At 38.2% G+C, this 23,578-nt stretch overlaps 1 protein-coding gene across 1 annotated transcript in view; it reads right to left on the bottom strand.

Annotated features, from left to right (window-relative positions):
• The window catches only part of TMTC2 (transmembrane O-mannosyltransferase targeting cadherins 2), a 258,797-nt gene that overhangs the window by 52,658 nt on the left and 182,561 nt on the right, over positions 1 to 23,578 (bottom strand). Inside the window, exons 5-8 of the mRNA XM_082492526.1 lie at positions 19,715 to 19,800; positions 18,683 to 18,867; positions 16,889 to 16,967; positions 5,548 to 5,669 (exon numbers count right to left, since the gene is read on the bottom strand). Of these exons, the coding sequence (XP_082348652.1) occupies positions 5,548 to 5,669; positions 16,889 to 16,967; positions 18,683 to 18,867; positions 19,715 to 19,800 (472 nt within the window). The remainder of the gene's footprint in view (positions 1 to 5,547; positions 5,670 to 16,888; positions 16,968 to 18,682; positions 18,868 to 19,714; positions 19,801 to 23,578) is intronic.

The following is a 23,578-nucleotide window of genomic DNA, read 5'->3' as shown; positions in this document are numbered from 1 at the left end:
GAACAGGCTTCCTAGAGAGGCAGTCGATGCCCCAGGCCTGTCAGTGTTTAAGAGGCATTTGAACAATGTCCTTAATGACATACTTTAACTTCTGGTGAGTCCTGAAGTGATGAGGCAGTTGGACTCGATGATCATTGTAGGTCCCTTCCAACTGAAATATTCTATTCTATATACAAAACCAAAAGAGTTAGCACAAGTAAAATTAAATAGCAATTAAATAGCACAGATTATGCTTTTGCTTACTATTGTTCATTTCCTCTCTCAAAAAACACGTTTAAAATTTAAATTGTCCTTTGGAACAGTAGTGACATTAGCTGCATTCAAATGGGAAACTGGTAAAATCAACCTGAGATCATGACATGAATTAGTATCTGTCACTCACAGCACAGGTCACTGTGGATTTAAAAAACATGCAGAGTTCCTAGTTTGTGCTTGACAGAACCAAGGCCGGCCAGACGTGAACAAAATAAACGGTTTACACTCCACAATGCTCATTTTTCTCTATGTCCCTGTTTATGAAACTCTGAAAAGCTTTTGGTGAAAGTTGGGAAAGGATAGCCTGCTGTAACAAGCAAGCAATTTTGCAAATCGCCATTCTACACAATGGGCATAGGTCACCCTCACCGTTCCTTATGGGAAGGCGAAGAAAACAGAAGGTACAAGAAGGCAGTCCAGGTATGCAGACTGACACTAAGGGATTAAATAAATCATGAGGTGAATGAAGTTAAATGGAGTTTACGTTGAATGGAGTTGGCAGCTGGTCACAAGAGTTGTTCCCCAGGGCTCAGTACTGGGGCCGATTCTCTTAAGGATCTTTATCAGTTACCTGGACAAGGGGATCAAATGCACCCTCAGTAAGTTTGCAGATGATACCAAGTTAGGCAGGAGCGTCAGCCTGCTTGAGGATAGGATGGCTCTACAGAGGGACCTGGACAAGTTGGATTGATGGGCTGAGGCCAATTGTATGTGATTCAACAAGGCCAAAAGCTGAGTCCTGCACTTTGGTCAAAATAACCCCATGCAGTGCTACAGGCTTGGGGAAGAGTGGCTGGAAATCTGCCCAGCACCAAAGGACCTGAGGGTGTTGGTCAACAGCCAGCTGAATATGAGCCAGCACTGTGCCCAGGTGGCCAAGAAGGCCCACAGCATCCTGGTCTGTATCAGGAATAGTGTGGCCAGCAGGACTAGGGAAGTGATCGTCCCTTTGTACTCAGCACTGGTGAGACTGCACCTCAAACACTATGTTTAGTTTTGGGCTCCTCACTACAAGAAAGACATTGAGATTCTGATGCAAGTCCAGAGAAGGGCAAGAAAGCTGGTGAACGGTCTACAGCACAAGCCCTATGGAGGAGCAGCTGAGGAAACTGGGGTTGTTTAGTCTGGAGAAGAGAAGAGGAGGCTGAGGGGAGACCTTATCACTCTCTACAACTATCTGACTGGACATTGTACCGAGGTAGAGGTTGATCTCACCTCCCTAGTAGCAAGTGATAGGACAAAAGGGAAGTGCCTCAAGTTGTGCTAGGGGATGTTTAGACTGGATAGGAGGAAAAATTTCTTCACCAAAAGGGTTTTCAGGCATTGGAACAGGCTGCACAGGGAAGTGGTGGAATCACCATCCCTGGAGGTATTTAAAAGATGTATAGATGTAGCACTTAGGGATATGGTTTAGTGGTGCACTTGGTAGTGTTAGGTTAATGATCTTAAGGGTCTTCTCCAACCTAAATGATTTTATGATTCTATGTCATGCTGCTTTTAGTAAGCATTAATACTGGCAACAGACTTGAGGTGGCAGAAAAGCTGGGGATAAAATTAAGCCATTTCGTTGGAATTTAAGTCAGGAAGTAAAACATAGCTGAATTTGTGAACTTTACAGGTTTGACTTTACTGCTAAGGGGTTTTATACTAGAATTGCCTTTGGCTGGAACTTAGGAACTCGGAAACCTTCCTCCCCTCCTCCCTCACCCCCCCAATTTCACTGACAGAGAAAAAAATTCTATCTATATTAGCGCCCACTTCTGCCCTTCATTTCATCAACCATCATACATTTGTCTCCTGGAAAAGAGACTCAGAGAAGTCTCATCAGCAGTTTTTTCTCAGCACTTATATTCAGAAGCAAGATTGCAAAAAGTCTGAAGGTTTTGTTCCAACAGATGAGCAAAGAGAAGCCTCTAAAACGTCCCTTCTCTAACATCTGCAAACTAACTGAAGTAGGGTTTTCTCTCTCCTAAATATACAGGCTGTGGAAAACCGATCATAAGCCTATGTAGCAAAGTTTAACAGAAGAATAAATCACAGTGGTACTTCAAGGCAGGTATGGACTGAAACAACTATGCCAAAGGGAGCAGCTCTAATGCTACTGAATCCCAAGGAAGTCTATGCAGCCATCAAGGAAATATGTCAGTTACAGCAATCATATATTTGCGATGGGAACTAATACTAGTACTGTTCAGTATGCTAGAAACTAGACAAAATTCATTTAATATGATTCACTAAGCAGATGGTAGGCTGCAAAACTGATTAAGGATAAGTGACCAACATGGAGACAAAAATCCGTATTCTACTGCCAAATCTCTTCATCATCCATTTTCCTATTGAATGCCTTTTCAGACTTTGTAGCTGGAAGAATTAAATTAAATAAATGCCAGATTTCAAGAGATCAAAGATAAATGAACTTTTTTTTCATGAATGAAACAAACACCTGAATTTTTTTCTGTCATCTCTAATTACTTTGTCATCAACTTGTTGCCTTGTTATGCGTTTATGAAGTCCTATGTCACTACAAGCCAACAAGATTTCAGCTTCTGCTGCTATTAATAGAATAGGCATGAACCCCACCTGTATTGCCATGAATGTGAGAAGCAACAGTAATAAAAGGAAAAAAGGTCAAGAGATGATAACAAACATGATGAGAATAAACTACAATTATGGCACAGAGCAAGTATAGGTAAGCAAGTGTGCATTGAGAAAGGATAAAGTATTTTATTGCCTATCATGGTGCAGTATTCAGTGTGCAAAGTTGTATACAGCTCCTGTCCTTTTTGCTAATGAGACACATTCTTCCACAAACATGGTTTAGATCCTCAAGGCACAATCCACCCCACATGTATCTTGTGTTTATATCCCTGAAGAAAGTAAACAGTTCAATTCTACTTAAAGGATTTGCGTACATTTTTCATCACATCCTTCCCAAAGTTGGGGTATGCCAATTAAACTAATGTTTAATCCTATACATGAACTTTCATAACGAGGAGACAAAACTAAAAATTTCTTTTTAGTGGCTGTCCAGTTTTCAGCTGGGATAGAGTTAATTTTCTTCCTAGCAGCTGGTATTGTGCTGTTTTGGATTTAGGATGAGAATAATGTTGATAACACACTAACATTTTAGCTGTTGCTAAGCAGTCAAGGACTTTTTAGCTTCTCATACTGGCCTGCCAACAGGAAGGTGGGGAGCACCCAAGAAGCTGGGAGGGGACACAGCCAGGACAGCTGATCCCAACTGACCAAAGGGATATTCCATACCATATGACATCATGCTCAGTATATAAAGCTGGGGGAAGAAGAAGGAAGCTGGGGATGTTCAGAGTTTTGTCTTCCCAAGCAAACGTTACGTGTGATGGAGCCCTGCTTTCCTGGAGACGGCTGAACACCTGCCTGATGTCAGGAAACAGTGAATGAAGTTCTTGTTTTGCTTTGTTTGCATGCGTGGCTTTTGCTTTACTTATTAAACTGTCTTTATCTCAACCCACGTGTTTCCTCACTTTTATTTTTCCGAATCTCTCCCCCATCCCACTGTGGGGGGAGTGGGCAAGCGGCTGCATAGTGCTTTTAGTTGTCATCTAGGGTTAAACCAGAACAGTGGCTCGCATTTGTACAGAGCTATGGGATTTGGGGATTTTGTTATTTTGAAGAAAACTATGAGACCTTGCTTCCCAGTATATTTCACATATTTAGCAGTTCAGAAAACGCACAAAATTAACCAGAGGAGTACTGGGGTAGGGGAGTGCATGTGGAGTAGAAATAGATCTGCTAAGAAGAAATCAATAACGCTGACTTTCTCCTATTATTCTTAGGTGCAAGATGTGAAGATATCTGCCAGAAGAGCAAGGTAAATTAGGAAATTTTGCTGTATGGCATACTTGCAGTTTTACCCCAGAGAAAGGTAATCAGTAAGTGCACGTATTTGTTGATACCCAAGAAATTTTAACTGTAACTGGAAATTATAGCAAAAACTTGCCTTTCCTGGGTCTGGAACTGACAGGCAGTGGGGATATAACACTACCATCTTGACTTTCATTGCAATTTCAAAATTCCCATCCAGGAATATCCATTTTTATACAATTTTTAAGCAAACTCTGTATGTGATTTACATGGTAACACTGAAAAAAATTTAATTCTTTCTAATTATGTTGACACTTGTACTCATACAGAGAAACGAGTTCTAATTTCTCCCTGATTTCCAATTTCAGATATTTTTAGCAGCAATGGATCAGCTGAAATTAATTATGACCTATTTTTCTTCACTGGATATCTACCCTCTGTCTGAGGACATTTTTTGCTTGAAGACGACAGGGCATGAGCAAGGTCAGAGTAAAAGCTTATAGCTAGGTGAAAAGTTGAGGAAGATATTCAGACTGAGGCACAAGGACAGAAAAGCCACACAAAGGCATATCAGTAGAGCATAGAAAGGAAATATGAAACCGCTGGGGTGAACAATGAAAGCAAATGTAGAAGAGATAAACAGGAAAGATGGTATGGTCAGAAAAATGGGAATGAGAAACAGCAAACAAGCGAAAGGCAGTTTTCACAGAATTACAGAATGCTAGGGGTTGGAAGGGACCTTCGGAGATCATCTAGTCCAACCCCCCTGCCAAAGCAGGTTCACCTACAGCGGGTTGGACAGGAATGCAGAATTTAAAATAGAATTATTTTAGTGAATAAAATAGAAATCCATTTTCATCTTCAAAATGTGTGAAAACTAAGGAGGGACTGGTGCTTTGCTATAACTATCATATGGGGCTAGTTTAGCTGCAGCTACAAGCTCATCTATACTCAAAAGGAAAGGTCCAACTCTTCTGATTTTTTAGAAGTAGCTCTTAGTAGTTAAGTTTCACAAGCTCAAACAAATACTCCTAAAGAAGCGTAAATTCAAAGCATGAGACTTCTAATTCACAAAGTATAGGTGACACTCCTTAGCTCTGCTACAACTCTGAGTCCCACACTGAGTATCTTTTTGCATTAATATCATTACTTTTGATCTAAACTACTTATAATAAAGGCTTTTTCAACTAGACAACTCCTTACTATATGTTAAAAAGTTCCTACACTATTAAAATTGTTTTCTTCCAGCACAGAGGTGGCGATAGTTCAGGAATGGAAGCAATGTTTCACAAAAAAACAACACTGTCAAAATCCTTAATTAGGAGGCATGACTGAAATAGTACGACAAATACAGAAATAAGCAATTTTCAGGCCAAAGTCTTCCCGTCCCTTTACCTGACCTACTCGAAGGACCTGGGACCAGCTCCCAGGAGCTGCTGATCAACTCACCGTCAGAGCCAGCAGTTTTCCATAGGTGAGATGGGCTGGGATGTGGTCGCTCTTGGATCGCAGTGACTCCACATACCAGCGCTCTGCTTCTGGCAGCCGGCTCATTCTCATATAGGCTTCTCCTACAGGGTGAAATAAATGCTAGTGAGAATGCCCAAAATTTCTCAAGGCTTCCATAATTTATTATATCTCATTTATAATTTGCTATGTATCAAATAGGCAGAGATCTTGAAAATGGTGAAGTGGTTTGAACACCTTCGATGACACATACACGCACGCTAAAAAAGCCTGACAGATACTTGAGTGAGGGGATTGAGTTATGGCCTTATTAGGGCTGAAAGAGCATGGTTGAGATGAAAGCCTTGTTGGAACAGAATTGCAAGGGAGAGCTCCAGCTGCTAAGTTTCAGTCAAAAGTGTCAAAGTAACAGAAATTTTATCACATCTACTGCAGAAGAGTTACTTCTTTTCCACCAGTCTACATTGAGCAGCATGGAATGGTAAGGAGAATACGGAAACTATTTGCATTTAATCATAATACATCAAGAACCTGTATTTTTTAAAAACTAGGAAAGGTTAAGAAAACAGTCCTGAAACTATATCGGAGGGAGGGACAAGACATTAAATACCTAATCTCTGAATGTAGTTAAATTAGGTCATTTGCCACAATTAGTTTAAATTAGAATACAGCATCCATATTTTAAAATCGCTAGTCTTAAGTCACGTACAAAAGGACCAAAATTGTACATTTTTCAAAGTGAAATCCTTTGCTGTAAGAGGCTGAGGAAAGCAATGTTGAAGAATAACAGATGAACGGGATGTCAGAAAGCCATATACTGTGGTACAGATAATTGTAGTCTTGAAGTTTCTGAGAAAGAATTTAGCATACAGAGAAAGACAGGCTCTTTCTCCAAGAACCAAACAAACAACCAAATTTCTCAAGGTTAGAAATAAACTCTATCACACAAGTATGTAACAGCAAAGAACAGGAACTTTCAGATTAATACCCTGTATTTACACAGCTCTTTCACAAAGGCTTTAGACATAAACGTGTCCTCGCCCAAGCCAATGACAGACTGAAAATGCCTACGGGAGAGCCAGGATTTCATAATCTCACCAGCTGATTAATTCCAAATAAATGGCTAAGTATCTTCCCAAAATTATGGAGTCACAGTTTATCCAGTGCCACCACTGGAGGACCAAGAGAGGACTACAGCTGACCAAAGCAGAGGTCAGCTAAGGCTTTCTCCAGGTGAGTCACTGCCCCCAGTTCTGCATTACATGGAAATTAATAGCTGTGAGGGCATCAGGGATAGAGAGAAGAACCAATGTTCTTTATTCAAGCTTGAAGCCAACTACCACGTCCCCAAAACTCAGAGGAAAAAAGTGCCACCTACATGCTCAATGAAGTAAAATAGAAGGAACTCTTACCACGGGAGCTACTTTATCTTGAGTATTTACAGGGGCTATGGAGGACTTCCTTGATGAAAAAAAAAATTGGACTAGGTCCAGTTAGATTTAGTTGGTTTTTTTTTTTGCTATCTCTGTCACCAGAGGACAGGGATCCCAAGCAAAATGTGCCACATAAGTTTGAGTTTCAGGAGTTAGGGTGCAGTACACACAAAATGACCTAACCACAACCTGCAGATAAAAAGCGTGTGATGTAGAGTCAGAGGTCATGCTGAGCCAAGGCTAAGGGAAGCTAACGTGATTTTTATGAGCAAATAGAGTTTTTCCAAAAAAGGGTGCAAGCCTGTACATCTAGCAGACCAGGATTTCTAATTCAAGGATCTGCAGAGCATTCTGTACTCATGCGCTCGTCTTGTATATCTGATTACATACACAGAAGTAGGTGATGTTTCAGTCCCAGAAGTACTCAAGTCATTCTATTGCTGGTTAGGGCCAAACTAAGAGAACAATTGAAAAAAAAAAACACAAGTCAAATGAAAAAAAAAAAAAAAATCATCCAAACAGGAATGAAACCCCAAAAGACCATGAACACTCCCCAAAATCCATGATCATATTAATGTATATCAATGTCACATGCGTTTTTCACTATGTCAGCACTCCCAAATAAGTGACATAACATTCTGCCTTGTTATGCACAAAACAAAGTCATGAAGTCAAGTGTTGAAAGGATGGAAGAAGCCAGAAGTCAAGCTATATGCTCCCCTCAACTCCTCTCCCTAGCTGTATGCTTTATGGCAGAATGTTTAATTATTTGATTGCATACTATTATTCCCACAGGCCTCTGCTTCATTTCGCATTCAGGAAATGAGGAATCCGTATTGTCCTTTTCTTTTCTTTAAGTGGAAAATTCCAGCCCTTGGCAAAGTTTCAAGCAATTAACAACAAGATCCTTTAAAAAGTAATGTAAGCAGCCATAAGAGACGGAGTTATTATCTGCTGGTAGTATATGCTGAATGCACTGCCAAATTTCAAAAATATCCAAGGTTCTCATCTATTTTCCATGATGGATTCTGATATAAGAAGAGATTAACTTCTTCAGAGAACTGGCAAATTCAATTTTTAATAGGTTTTAAGAGCTCAACTACTTTGCAAGCTAACCTCCTAAAACTTTGAGGGTATTTGAATGGCGCATCTAGACATGAAGCTACCATATGTCAATCTAAATGTCAAACTGTAGAGAAATTTTATTCCCCTGAGGACTTTACAGGGCATTCACTATAGCTGAGAATTTCTTTTCTGAAGATTTTGTTTTCTGCCCACAAGCCCCATATCGTCAAGAACTGGTATATTATAAGCAACTAGAACACATCATTACTACAGAAGGAAGCACTGTTAGGGGGTCTGTTATTAATTTCATCTTTTAAATAATTTACAATGGCACTCCTATCTAAAAAGAAATCAAAGTGAGCTGAAAACTGATAAAGGCTCTGCCACTGCCATACTCAAAGACCAGAATAAAATCAAACAACTGTTAATTGAAGTGGTAATTAAATCAAGTGATCTCATGTGTTAGACTGATGCAATTTTAATAAAAGCTATTCCAGCTTAAGATAGTTTTCCAACAAAATGACAGAGAAAATATGTATAGATTGACATCTGTCATTCAGGATGCATTTGTGTATTTGTGTGTCATTTACAATCGTATGTTTTTATAAACTTGCAACTTGAGTGATTTAGTCATTAGGAAAATAATACGGTGTCCATTGGCAGAAAATATGCAAACCAATGGTACATGTGAGCAGGTTTCTATATTCACTTTAACAATTACTTAATTTGTAAAATCTTTCAAAACTCATGCTAAAATTCTGAAAGGTCACACACACACACAATTTATTAATTAAACTTGTTCAATCTATAAAGTTCAAGAGAGTTGCATTCTGCTTTTTTTATCAAAGGTAACAACAACAGAGAAAGAAGTTCATGGCAGTGGAGACATTAAGACATAAATTGACAGTTATTTCAGTTCCCTAATCCACATAAACATGTGCAGCATTGCCTGCACAATAAGCGGTGGCAAGAAATTCAACAGCTAACTAGAATAAAAGGAGACAAAGAAGTCATTCAAAAATTTTTCAATTTTTACATTTCACCTAACATTTTCTGTTATTTATGCTCCCATTTCTTAGCCTATTCCAAAAGGAGCAACATAGATTATTTAATTGTAACTCTTATTTACTAATGCAGTACATGAAAACACATTAATATGCAACTGAAACACTATTTAAAGGAGGGTGTACATAGTTCATTAATACTTTATGACAAAGGAATGAGAAATGGGCTACCTTTCAACTAGACTTACACCACTCTAACTAAAATCCTAGTGCTTAAGTGGATTTTCTTTGCCATAGAGATAGATCAGTTGCAAGACTACCATTCTCCAAAGCAGTATTTCCTTATATTTTCCCAGAATCTTTGAGACTGAAAAATAATCTTTCAAAATAAACAAACAAAGAAATAAACATCCCCAACAAACTAAAACAACAACAAAACCACCCCTATTTAAATGATCCCAGGATAAATTAATTAATTATAATTAAAGAACAACAACAATCATATTAAACTTTAAATATTTATATTAAATACTAATAAAGGATCAGCTTGCTAGAAGCTATTTCCCCTGAAAGGCTAACTTTATACTCGATAATGTAGTGGAATATGAGCTTAAGAAAAGAAGTTACGATTTTCTAATACCTATCAAACATTGTTAAAAAGCAAAATTAGGTACCATTTACATGAATGTATGTTATATGGTTCTAGCTTAACCTCTCATCTGCTGATTTCGGATTCATTCTGTTTCAGATGTACGTTGTCATACCAAGCAAAGGCTGACTCCTTGCAGGAGCATGTTAGGCTTATCTATGAGCAAGTACAACGGAACTCTGGAAGTAATAGCACTGTGCATCTATAGGTGCCATGTACCATATGTTCAGGTTAAAAAAATATGTCCCTCCCGTGGTCTTTCTCTTAGGACCCCAAAAAGATATTGCTGAAAAGACAACTGAAAAAATATCTCTGTAAAGGCAACAATGCAGGGTAAATCTGCCTTGCATCATCCTTGTGTATGTTAATTATCTGCCACTCAAATTGCTGGATGGTAAAAATGTAATATAGACATTATAGAATTTGTCATTGACAAGAGCAGAAGTCAAAACAGAAAGGAAGATGGCGATACACTGAAAAAAATATCTTTTATATATATATTCAGTCAGGAAGTAAATTTCATTTTTCCATGATTTCTTTGAATTGGGAAGATAAATGGGTTGCCTTAGAAAATGGTGTGCATCCCTGTGTACCACAATACCATAAGGGGGTTGTGTCTTTCATAATGCAACTGTGTGGCCCCATTGTGCAAATCAAGGCTGCAGATGCACTTAGCATAAATGCACCTCCCTAGATATATAACTTCCTTCTTTCTTCCCTTAGGTACCAGTGCATACAATAACATCGTAAATCTAGAAGAAGAGTTTGATGTTATACTATACTGATGCTTAAGATATACTGCAAAAGATCAACAGTCTTGGTGATAAATATGCAGTGCATGCACGTCTTCTCTGAAACAGCTGAAGCATGTGAACTTAATGAGCATCAAGTTCTGCATAGACTAAGCATTTTCTGTTTGGCTTTTTTTTTCCTTTTACAGAACAATCATCTCCTTGAAGATTTCAAGGAATGTATTGTATTTTAAGAGGGCTTTTGATGGATGGGAGTCAATCCACATTTACTTTGGTTGAGCAGATTCTTGTAGGACTCAATTAGCCAAAGCAAAGCCTTTGATCTGATTTAATTAGACCACTGAGCTACTTTTGAAGGAAAATACCTAAATTAGAAAACAGATATGAATGAAAGACAAAATAAAATCAGTTGCAGCGTGGAACATCATGGACTTTGCACAGCTGTTTCCTGTTGTACAAAAACTTCCAGTGAAAGAAGTATATTGACACAAATAGAGACACTGAGCTCACCTGAGATAAATAATTTTCATTTTCCAACAGATGTGCAAACAGCAGTAAATCATAAGGATGAAAACTAAGAATTCATAGCCGAAAAAGTGATTGTACTCTTCTCTTGCCTTTTACTTTATTTACACACCTTTTAAAGATTATTCTTTTTGTCAGTAAAACATAGACGTTATGTCAGTATAGGTTTCTTTAAAATACTCTTAACAGAAGCACTTTCCATTAGAATCATGCCTAACTGGGATCCCTGTAGTCCAATTTGAGTACCGTACCATATTTTTGGTCTACAAACGTTACAATTATACCTATGTTCATACAAAACCCCATATGTTTAAAATACAAGTGAATTTCAGGCTTAGACTCTTAGCTTTTTCAGAATATTGCCTAAGAAAACTCAAGCATTTCACACGAAATTATAGATCAACAATCCAAAGAGATAAAACTAAGAAAACCCAAGAACCTGGAAAAAAAAAAAAAACTGGTCTCAAACATTGCATCCACTACCCTCTCAGCAATCCATTGCTGTAACCTTCATACCCAGCTTGAATCCCTCAAACAAAACAAAGTGAAAAAACAGGGGACATTGCAATCAGTCCAGAGATTTATGCTCAGCTTTGGACAGCAGATATAAACTACCATAAAAGTCTCAGAGGGGGAAGAGTTAAAGTAGCAGGACGGGAGCAGGGAGGGGGGGAGAAGGAAGCACAGCCCTGTATTCCCATCACTATGGGAGTGGACTCCATTCTTATTTCCCTAGAACATATAATAAAATATACATATGAAAGAAAAAAAAAACTTTTCTCGAAACAATCTAGTTTTAAAAGAAAATAAGTTCGTAATGTACATTTAGTAAGAAATTACCAGTAAAGCTTCGTGAGATGCGTAGGAAACACACTGATGACTGGAGCTCAGACAAGTGCAGGTACCATGCTCTGCATAAGTTATGATGTGGAATATGTATTTCAGTTTAATCATCTCTGGCTCTTAAAAAGTAAGTCTTGCACAGCATGGACTGTAAAACTATACCAGCAAAAGTGTTTCTTGGAGTTCTAAACAATATTTAAAAGTAATTCAATAAAAAAGCATTTAATGGGAGCAAGGGGCAAATGGGATAGCAGCCTTAACAATATTAACAGGTTTGTACAAACAGCCACAGCCACCCAAAAGCATAATCAAATAAAGCAACAGTTATGTTATAATCATCAACACAGAAAGTCTCTCTGCGTGCTAAGCCTTTGTACTTATGATGCAAACCTCTGCACCAGATGTAAAACCTGGCTCCCCTTTCCTGTTCTGTACCTGGCTGCCACTTGCATGTGATTTGTTTTCTGTCCTTGTACAATGTAGCAGATTAGGAAGGAGAATTCTAAACTCTAATCTGTGCATCATTAACTGTATTCACTCCGGCAAGGTTACCTTCTTTTGTAACTTGCATTTCTCATCAAAATGTTTGTAAGGCTTTGCACTAAATGCATTTGAAAATAGACGTTCAGATGTTCGTTGGCAAGGGCAGATGAAGTGTGATCAAGAGATTTGTCTTCACGACAGTATCTTGCCAATCTAAACCTGAACAATGCCACCCCAACATCTTTCTTGTTACTGTTCAGTATTAAAATCAAGCCTCCACGGTCCACCTCACACCACTTAACTGGCAGGAGTATGAATTACTGTAGCAGGTGGGCCAGTGTGGTTTTAAAAGCAATGTAATACAATCAACTGTACGATATCAGATTTCAAGGAACGCAAAAGACATCTAGAGCAGAGGCTGATCCTTAAGTAATCCTAATATTGGCATTAAAGTGTTCAAGATCCCACAGGGACCATTTTATCTTTTGACCCCAGGTTTTAATTGAAACTTTAAACAAAATATATTACCTATTTAATGCAGCTGAGCTGGACTCTGGCCTTTGTAGTGCATGTTACCATGCCAAGCAAATTAATCTGTGTAACCTTAGCATGTACTTTTTAATTTACATCAAAGAAATATGACATCGAGAAAATAAATACCAAGCCAACCCTATACAGCTTGTTGAATAATTATTTTGATTCTAGTTTTAGAGTTTTAATTTTTAGCTGTTTTGGGTTCTTTTAAGAAAAAAAAAAAAAATGAAAAGGTTTTACTTCTTGGTAGAAAGCCAGAGAAACATATGGTTTCCTTAGCTGAGTTGTTGCACACCTGGCCAAATAAATCACAGCAACAGGAGACCAAAATCTACCCTGCAACTTTTCATATGCACAAACTTAGAACATCTGATGCTGGTATTCTGGCCCTGCTTTTTGTACCATGAATAAAATGCAAAGTCAAATGGATGGCTTGCTTCTTGAGGCCCAATACTTCTTCTTCCTTTAAGAGGCAAGTTACTCAGAGTTTTAATGGATGAGAGTCAGCCCGGCAAGCTGGCACACCGGAGGAATGAGTCACTGGGCCTGTCAGAGCAAAAAGGCCAATAGAAGCAAGCACAGGAAAAGAAGTGTAACACAAACAGGGAAAGCAGGCGGTGTAAAGGCTTAACACTGCTGGGGTGTTAATGCTACCGCACTCGGAGAGCTGGAGTTCCAACCTTAATTCAGTTTAAACAGTTCGTCTCCTGTTTATTCTCTTTCGAGTATGTCACGTACATCATACAAGGAAAAAAGCCTTCAGAAAATCTTCAATGAAATGATAGAGTAATTATCAAAAATTAGAGGAGGCACTGTTTTCTTACATCGCATGTCAAAATCTAAAAGTGAACCAAGCAGAGCGATTGCCAGAGACTCAGAATGCATCAATCACAATGACAACTGCAGCAGGTAATCCTCAAACTGCAGCTATTCCCGGATTTCATGATAAGCTGTGAAGACTTTTTCCACACGAAGAGAGACAGGGAAGGTCCCTTCCTTCCCGAGCGGATGGGGAGCACTCCCCAGTTTCTCCCCCTTCCTCCCCAGCAATGAGCACACGGTGAGTGGGCGCAGCTCAGAGTTAGGTTCATGCAGTTCCAAGCACTCGCGACTGGACTGGCCTTTTTCAGTTCCTCTAGTCCCCCTTTTAAAGGCAAGAAGTAGGCAGACAAGTTTATGTAATGCTGTTTATCAAAGAAAGTGTTATAGTGAGAGTGTTTAGAATTTTATCTTGAACATCAAAACAGAAATAAACAATCCGGTTGGCCTTCGGGTGCCCAATGAAACCGTATGAGCTGCAGAGCGGATGCACTCCTGATAATGGATGCGGTTGCCTTGTTCTCCTGTCACGCCCGATGCAGAGATGACTGAATAGGTGTTTAGGATTTATCTCATCTGAGTTGAGCTGACAAGTCTAAGCTAGTCATATCAGCTCCTTTTACAGGAGAAGCGTGCTTGCAGTGGATTATTTGTATAATCCAAAATAGATGTCTAAGTCAGATGGGCTTAATTACTCCCCAGAGGTATCTTTTTCTTTCCACGCTACAAAGCGAGCTTAGCTACTACCAAGCTCTGTCTTGTCATCTAACCTTTACACTATTGCAGGTAGGAGAGACCAACCGAACTGCAGTCATGTACGCTCATGTAGACGCATCCAGGACAGCTTTAAACAAATCAGTCTGAGTCCTGCTGTTAGTATAGCTGCACTGCATTCAATTCAAGTCACTACCGGATTCTTTATGTAGCCTCTTGGATTGCCTTTGCAGCATAGCCAACAAACCACACCTCAGCAACCAGTGTGAAGCAAGTTCTGGTTTCCCTGCAACAGCTGCCATCACAACAGCAAGCAAAATACAAATATATGCTACGTTAATGATAAGTTGTACTTTACAGAGCTCCATAATAGCCTGCTGCTCTTTGCAATAGGCTGAAAAGGGCTAAGGTAGTCTTAGTTGACCCTAACTTGTTATGCCGCTAGGACATCCGTGAAGTGCCGGTGGCTGCCTAAAGGAAACAGAAGCCAGAGTATGGGCTAAGCACTGGAGGGAGGAAGCGTAGCAGCAGCCAAGCCCGGGCAAAGGACTGAGCTGGTCTTTGTGTTCACTATTGCTTTGCGAGTTAATAAATGCAAATCCCAGGAACACAGTGAACTTGGACGTTATGGACTGTGCTTATAAAGGAAGCTGAGAAAGGCCTCCTGAACCTAAAAAAGTAACGGGCAAAACCATAAAAAACTACAGAATTTTACAGGTCATAGTCATTCTAAAGGAAGCACCTATTCACAGGAAAAGAAAGAGTGCCAAAGGCCTGCTTTGTGATGGAACAACCATCATGCTAGAAACAGCACTGGTTTACTTTTTTCCAATTTCTGTATTTCTGAGGAGCACTTTCATTGGAATTATGATACAAATATACATATCTGCACTAAAGAGGGCAGTCAAACTTCAGAGGGTTTGCTCTGTTTGCAGGTTTGCAGTACTTCAACAATCACTATAGGACACCAATAGTAACCAGAGGCTTAACTCATAGTGTGGTGACTCTTGAGAACCCCGCCAAATTTATTAGCAAATGCTGATAAATAAAACTGATGAAGCTGACAAAGCTCCTTATGAACAAAAGTACATGCAATAATCGACTTGTGTGTTTTAGGGATTGTATCCCTTTGCATTAATCTGATAACAGCATTCAGGGAGAAGTAACACTCCATTGAACTGTACGAACTGTTAAGGAAGTGTTTACACTATTATTGATATTAGATACTTTGTCACTGTGACAAGAGAAGTACTCAATTTAGCATTCACAGAGATTTGCAAACATGTAGCATCAGTTACAACCACAATTTTAGAATACTTTTTTTCCTATGCCCAAGTACTTGTGAAAAGCTAATAAAAGATGCCTTTCCTAATTAAGTACAGAAGAGTGTGCAGTGCCTCCTTTCAATAGCTGTGTCAAACCAATTAGTATCAACCAATACATTCCCTTGTACTTTAGGCATTGGGAGGCAGTAAAAAAAGGCACAAAACCCCCCATGCTTCCTGTTGATCCTAATTGTTTCTACAAACATTTTTAATTGCTCTACTTTGAACTACTTAAAGGCATCTAACATATTTTTCTGTCCCAGATAGGAGCTCACAGAGTCTACCAGGCCAGTTACTGAAGTTACTTAGCAGAAATATATGTTCTTTCAGAGAGAATTCCACTTAAAAGCATCTCTGGAACAAGGAAGAACCTGCCCTCTTGTTTACAGATCTGAATACTACAGATAATAATTCATATTATCTTCTTTCTTTTTTCTGTTTAATGTATCCTGTATCAAGATGTGATAAAGAACATGAGAAGCTGAAGTTAAAGTTTAAAACCAAAAAAACCACCTCAGCTAAATTAATGTTTCTTGCAGTACTCAAAAGACACTGCCAAAATTTTGAAGGACAGATAGCCTGGTCCTGGAAAAAGAATTTTCTCATTGTGGATGTCTAGCTAACAGTATATTAGCTGGGAAATAAGTTTTTGGCGCAACCTGCAAAAAAAAAAAAATCCAACTATCTATCTCTGTGGGCCTGTTTGGACATCTTGTTGGTTTAGAAGGAAATTTAACATCCAACACCCACACTACATTTTACATTATAATCAATCTCACTCCATTTTCTATGAAATAAATGCAATTTCATCTTAGTTTTAAAGATGACTAAATGGGAGATTAAAAAAACACGTATGAATTGCACGAGGTCTCCAAGATAGTGGATGAGAGACTCTGGAGGCAGAGAAAAACACCGTGTATTCTAAATGTACAAGTGCTGCATGGACACTCTTTTAAAGATATCCAGTATCTAACAGTCTCATCATTTATTGTGTCTTATCCAGCATTGCAGTTGCTGGCATTTAAGCTCTGAACCTGGTTTGGCTCGTATCTATTGAAGGCAATTATTTTTGTTTTTATTAGCTAATTCATTTGAGCACCAGTTGCCTGGCTAAGCTCTTTCGTTTCACCCTGTCTGACTCCTCAAGTATCTTCTGAAGCACTCACAATGCACTTACCCATCATGTTGTATAAGCTCTGTGGTGCAAACTGCCTTGGCATTTTCTGTATTGCTTCTTTGTAAACCATAAGAGCATCCTGAAAAGAAACACACAAGTGGGACAAATCACCAATTTCAAAAGCAGTCTTTCATACATGAAGTAAAACCAAACTATCTTCCTTCCCCAAATGAAAGTTCCAGAGAGAAAGAAAACACATCGGTGTCATAAATATCACTGAAAGTTAACATTTCTCATTTTCAAAAGTTTTACCAAATTCAGTGAAGCTTATTGACAAGACATCAAATTAGCTCCAATATTGTGACTCTTTTTCCAGGTGGAAATAAAAGGAACATTTTTTTAAAGCCCTCAACAGCTCATGAGTTTATAAACATATATAAAATTCTATAGGCTGTCAAAGAATATGAAATAATATCAAACTGCAGACAAAGGACTTTCTGATGACTAAGCTATAGTAAGTGACCTAAAAATAAAGAAATCATTGTCTACTGCCAAGCAATAACAAAACATAATCCTCACAACTGAAGTCTGCTCTACAGTAAGAACAAGATGGACTATAGTGTCAAGAATGCCAAAATTGGATTCCCTTCACAAATGTGCTGTGCCTTGAATTACTTGATTACGCATTTATGACTCATTCAGCACTTAGCATGCTTACTGGTCAGTCTGTTAGCTCTGCATCATTTTCTACATCATCCCATTGAACACTCGCAGCTTGTGAAGGCTGAAATACGCTTGAAAAAAATTTAAGTCCGTGATCAAATCAAGGCTGGGTCAGACTGCAACGACCACCAGGCAGAATTCTGATGGCTTATATTCTTAAAATCCCTTGCACCTCCCAGGCTTTGCACTCCAACTCTACCCTCTATCAGCCATGCAGACGACACGCTGCTGTTTTCTCATCTTTATGGATGCATTAGCTGTCTGTGTCTGTGTTTTAACCAATTAGTAACTGCCATCTGACTGAGCTGGATTCAGCAGACGTATGACAGAGAATCCATAGAGCTTGTGCATCCCTAATCTTAAACAACTGAGGTAACTGTCGCGGTCAAGAAGAGCTATATGGATCAAAACCATGCGTAACTCCTGTTCTGAAGTATGCCTGGCAATGCAAAGAGAGAATGACTTTCTTTCAAATACCACTAAAGGTCAAAACTCAAGCGAATGTCCAGTTTTAGTCATTTCATCAGGGAGAATGGAGAGGAATCACAACAGTCACATTTGCACACATAAATGATAAGGGATGTGTTAGGTGCAGTGCACAGTTACATTAAAAATATCCAACCCACCTTGGCACTTAGGTCAAATTATCTGAAAATTATCTGAAAATACCACGCAATGGGATGTTTTTAATCACTGAAGTTTTGAATTGTTCCAACTAGGTCTTATTTTTGGAGACTCAAACTCATACATAATTGTATTTTTTCAACTAAAGACGGACTCACTCTATTTTGAATTAAAAAGCCAGTACACTTTAGGTCGGCTGGTCTGTAATCAGGCTATATGCTTTGCATACCAGCTATGGGGGCAAAACCAAAAAGAATGAATTAATACTTATCAGATGTGACCACTGCTAATGTTGACTCTGACATCAGAACACCACACTGCTAATTAACATTGTCGCACCTGTGACTGTAGAGAATAAATGTTCTCTGCAGAGAACGCTAATCTTGATTTGGTGAAATTCAATCAACTTGTGCCTGTCACGTATTTTGAAAGCCTGAATGGGAGCAACAGGTATTATTTATATATGAAGTTTTTATCATGATATTGTAGACAAATATGGAGTCTTACCTCATAGTGCCCTTGTTCATGAAAAAGCTTTCCTAAGTTATAAAGACAGCTAGTAACAGAGCTTTTATGAGCATGAGGATCTTTCAAATTTTCATCAGGGATCTCTGAACACTTCAGGAAAGTCCTCCTGGCTTCCTCTGTCTTCCCTTGGTTCATCAGGATAATGCCAGTATTTAAATAGGCAGCTGTGAGGAGGGGAAAAAAAATGTTACCTTTCAATGGGGTTCCATTATGTTTTATCTAATCTTTGTTTTACTTCAGAGTAATATCTGAAAGACATCCCATGGTTCTCTAATTTGGCTTTTGTGTAATATAGATGAATCACTGGTGTAAAGGGCAACATATAAGAGGTAAAAGTTCAAAGACAAGGAAAGGAGAAAGCGGCTACAAAGACTGAGGAAGGAGGGAGGGGAACACCGATTAGGCAGGGTGCTCCATTTTGTTCCTCTTATTAGGACTGTATCAAGCATATAGTGTCCTTGTTTGAAATGTTATCAAAATATACACATATGTTTATATATATATAAGTGTATGTGTATATATACATATATAGAAGATTCAATACTTAAGCCACCAAAAAGTCAGCAATCTTAAAAAGCACCCACTTAATTTTGGAAACAATGATGGGCAACATCCCATGGATTACCTCCCCCAGGCAAGAAAGGGAAAATGAAAGGACTTCAAAAATATTTGCATTATTCACCCACACCACACACCACAAAAATCAGGGACTGGCTGTAAGAAACAGAAAACAGGAGCCTGAAAATTTGGGCAGTAGCATCTATGGCTCACCATTCTAGACCAGAAGCATTTTAGGTTCTACCAGTGCTGCCCAGTGTTAAATCATTATCTGCTTCTTCCCTGGACCACCTTAAATGTAGTTGCTGACTAACAAACACTTGCTTTCAACTGAAAAGTGCACAATTTCACCTTGTGCTTTCCAAATGAAAAACTTCTGAAAAAAAATAAAGTGTTATTAAAGAGCAGGATAATAGTCAATATTATGCAAGCTTGTATGGTTGAAATACTTACAAGCTAGTGTGGGTCTGCTACCAATTGCCAGTTTATAGTAATGCAATGCCTCTGAAAACCTGCTGTTTTCCTGAAGTAGTAATCCTCTGCATAAGGACACACACACAAAAAAAAAAAAAAAAAAAAAAAAAAAAAAAGAGAGAGGGGGGTTACTGCAAAGAGTAACTTCAATATTAAAAACAAAACTAAGGTAAAATAGAAAAATATGCTGACTGGTATTTCAGAGATGTAACAACTCTGGATGTTACTAACAATTCAGTGAGAAAAATATTTGGTGTGAAAACAGGTTTAATTCATAGACATCAGGTGCATCCTTATGGCTTTAACAAAGCAGATGTTAAATGCAATAGTTTCGGCTTCCTTAGAAACCAGAAGACTCATTTACTCAGTTGAGAAAATGGCAGACTGTGAGACATTTTACAGTGGACAGAGTATGGTGGAGCTCTTTCATCTAAGTCATTCATGTTCAGCCTGGTCTTTTCTTGACTTGAAAGAAGCTGACCTATTTGAAATGCACAATAAAGTTAATCATCTAACACTTCACGTGTATCACCTTAACCAGTCCTTTTTGAGCAATTTCACTAGATTATTCACCATATGGCTAAGCACCTACATCAGTTCACTTTTTTCCTGTCTTCTTTGTGCTCTGAACAAATTTAATAACTGAAGAGGTATCTGAAGTGGTACAGAAAATTATACTGAATACTTCCAGTTCTCAGTTAGTTTTATAGTCCATGAGGTTTAATTAAAGCTTTTAAGAGAAGCATTCTTGTGAATTATAAATTACACCAGCCACCCACAAAATTCTGAGAAATAAGTGATTTGGACATCATTGACACGAGTTCGCAATTGTATGCTTAAATGAATGCTCAAAGCGTTACAGTTCGAAAAGTTTTAGGAGACTGAAAAAAGCACATGCAAATGTATTAAAACCACAAAGATTTAAAAATCCTTAAAAATCTGTAACTTTAGAGTGCAGACTCTGACCTTATTATCGAGAGGTAGATGTCCCTCTTCATACACCTCAAAGTATCCACGAAAAAATAAATGTAGCTATTTCTTTTAGGTGGGAGGGTTATCACATCTATTTGTAGTTTCCCTAATCTACAGCAATTTTCTCTTCTTCCTCTATGCTTCTATCTGCTGATAGCTTTTTGAACTGAAAAGAGGTTGGACTTTTTCCATCTCCAGTCTCTAATCAGAGATTTTTTTTCCCCTCCATATTCTCAGGAAAACTTTTTGAATTAGACCAGTAGACTTTGGTGGAAGAAACGAGTAGGGCAGTTAAAGAAGTAACCACCGTTTACATTGTTTGCTTCCTATCACTGAATTAGGATTCAACAGATTGAAAGAATATACGCTGTTTTTTTCTACGCTGTCCCTCCATCAGCACCACATGGCCTTGCTTTTGAAACTGTCTCTCAACTAAACTTAGATTAGATAGTAAATCACTTTTAATATTAACAGAACTTACAGTCAGTTGGTACTTGCAATAATATGACCAATGAGTGAGGCAATAGCATTCAGAACACTTTTGGGCATGGCACCAAGGTTTTTAACTACTGTCAAGTGTCTTGCAGCTGGCAAGATGTATGATTGTCAAGACAGGTACAACATTGTCTAAATTTTCTAGAACTTGAATTTTGTTTACTTTAAAAAATTTTATAGATTGCAATTACTCCAAGGAAATCATTATTATTACGGTATCTTGATCCAGTTTTTCTATTGATAGCAGCAGAATTAACAAAAATAAATGAGTTGCACGGTTTGACATTTAAGCTACTTCTTACTTTTTTAAAAAACAAAACTACAATTTTGGGACAAATTTATCAAAGAAATTCCATTCTTATTTTAGTTCTGGAGTAAATAATTTCACATATTAAGAGAAATAATACAATAATTGGTCAACTTGAACAAAATAAATTACTTTGGTAAGTGTATGACATTTGTGCTTTTTTGATTAAAAGAACTTTTATTTATAATTATTACCAAATTAATCTTGTGTGTTCATTACATGCACTAGGACTGACATTGTTGATTAACTACTTCATACTTTAAGGTGGGCGTTTTTTTCAAGTCGTCTTCCAGAAGACATTTTTTTTTTTTAATTGTTCCATTAACAGACACTCTCTCTCTGTCTCTCACACACATGCACACATTTTTATATATATGTGTACATATACATAAAAACCTAAGCTGCTCAGATGCAAGACTGACTGCTGAATTCCAGCAAATAATTAATGCTTTATTTCTACTTGTTATGAGGTTTGGTAGAAGAAAAAGAAGGAAAAAAAAAAAAGGATATAACCTAAATAAACCTTGACAAGGCATGAAACTGCCTCTTCTCCTTGTGAAATTGGTCCTGATTGATCGCTGGTTTTCCCTGTGGCTTCTGACAGTACAAAAATTACTAGATTTATGAGTGTCTCGTTCTAGTTTCAGATTAATGAAAGTCAGGAAAAGGCTTAAAGGAAAATTGAAAAAAGAATATTTTTAGTAGAATACAATTAACATGTAGAGGGGTATGCTTCTGAGAGATAACTGGCTTGGATGTTCACCTATGAAGGGATAAATAGTTATTTAAATAGATAAAACGTTAAGATGATGAACACTGCATTAAACTGGCAAAGCATTCCTGAATTTACAGTGACTATTAGAAGAGTTTAAAGAGCAGATATGTTTCACTTCCAAGACGAAAAAATCACATCCTCTCTCGCTTTAAGCTCAAACAAAATGCAGGCATATAAATAGGCTCACCAACCTCTATCCAAATTACTCACAAGATGCAACTAAAACTAAAACCAAACACTTCAAATTTAGTTACTGCCAAAATGAATACTGCCTGTGAATGTCCCACTTCTCTTTTTAGAGCATGTATTATAATCCTGTTTTTTAACTACATTATTGCTCACTATTATTTCCACAGGTCTACTGTCTCATCCATTGCACAGAAGGAATATAAATGAGCAATAGTTCAATATTTGCTTTTGTCTCCAGTTTCTACAAGTAAAACACCGCCACCTTCTTATAAATATTTACCTTTTGAGCAAAACACAAAATAAGCCCCAGCATCAAATGACTAACTACTGTTTATTTCAAAATTAGTTCAAGAAAATCCACAAGCCCTCGGGTCCTGTATTCGCCTTTCCATTGCAGCATTTCACAGCTTCTAAGCCATTCCCAAGACAAAAATCATTCTGATTTTCAGCTAGGCATTACATCTGAGAGACAGCCCTGAGATTCTGAGATACAGCACAGTTCAGCCTTGCTACCACGTTGCTAAATCACTGGACCTGGTCAGCAGAGACAGCAAGGCTGGTGAAGGAACAACAGCCCAAGGGAAGGGCCCTGGGAACAGAGCATGGCTCTCCTTCTCGAGTCTCTCCGCTGGCTGCTCCAGCAACGCTGAGTTCAGGCAGAAAATCCTGAGGTGTCCTCTGAAAGCTGTTGGTCCTGAAAATTGCTCACCATTGTCAAGACAAACATGAAGCAAAGAGATGGGCTCAAGTGAGTAACATCTGAAGGGAACGTGTCCTTCACTACATGGTTGCCAAGAGGTCATTAGAGCAAATACTACCAAAAGGGTCTGTTCAGCACTTGAAGTTCTTTCCAAAGAAGCTGAGAAGTTGAACTCTACCTTTGCAGTCTGTTAAGTTATATTAACAACTCTTCAACAAGTTTGAACTGGAAGTTTGATTATACACTCTTTCCTTCTCCTTCAGAAATAGGTCAAGTATGGGTTATTTTGCCACAGAAACATTTCCTTTTTCATTGGAGTTTCATTTGAAGTCTCTTTCACTTCAGAACAGAGGCCAAAGCCATGAAAGGAAAGTTCGGTATGCCCCTGGTATGTCTTATTTTCAC

This window comes from Vanellus vanellus (genome assembly GCF_965231255.1).
Source record: "Vanellus vanellus genome assembly, chromosome: 1".
Classification (NCBI taxonomy): Eukaryota; Metazoa; Chordata; class Aves; order Charadriiformes; family Charadriidae; genus Vanellus; species Vanellus vanellus.
Note: the sequence above shows the minus strand (reverse complement) of the source record. Positions and strands in the feature narration are given on the sequence as shown.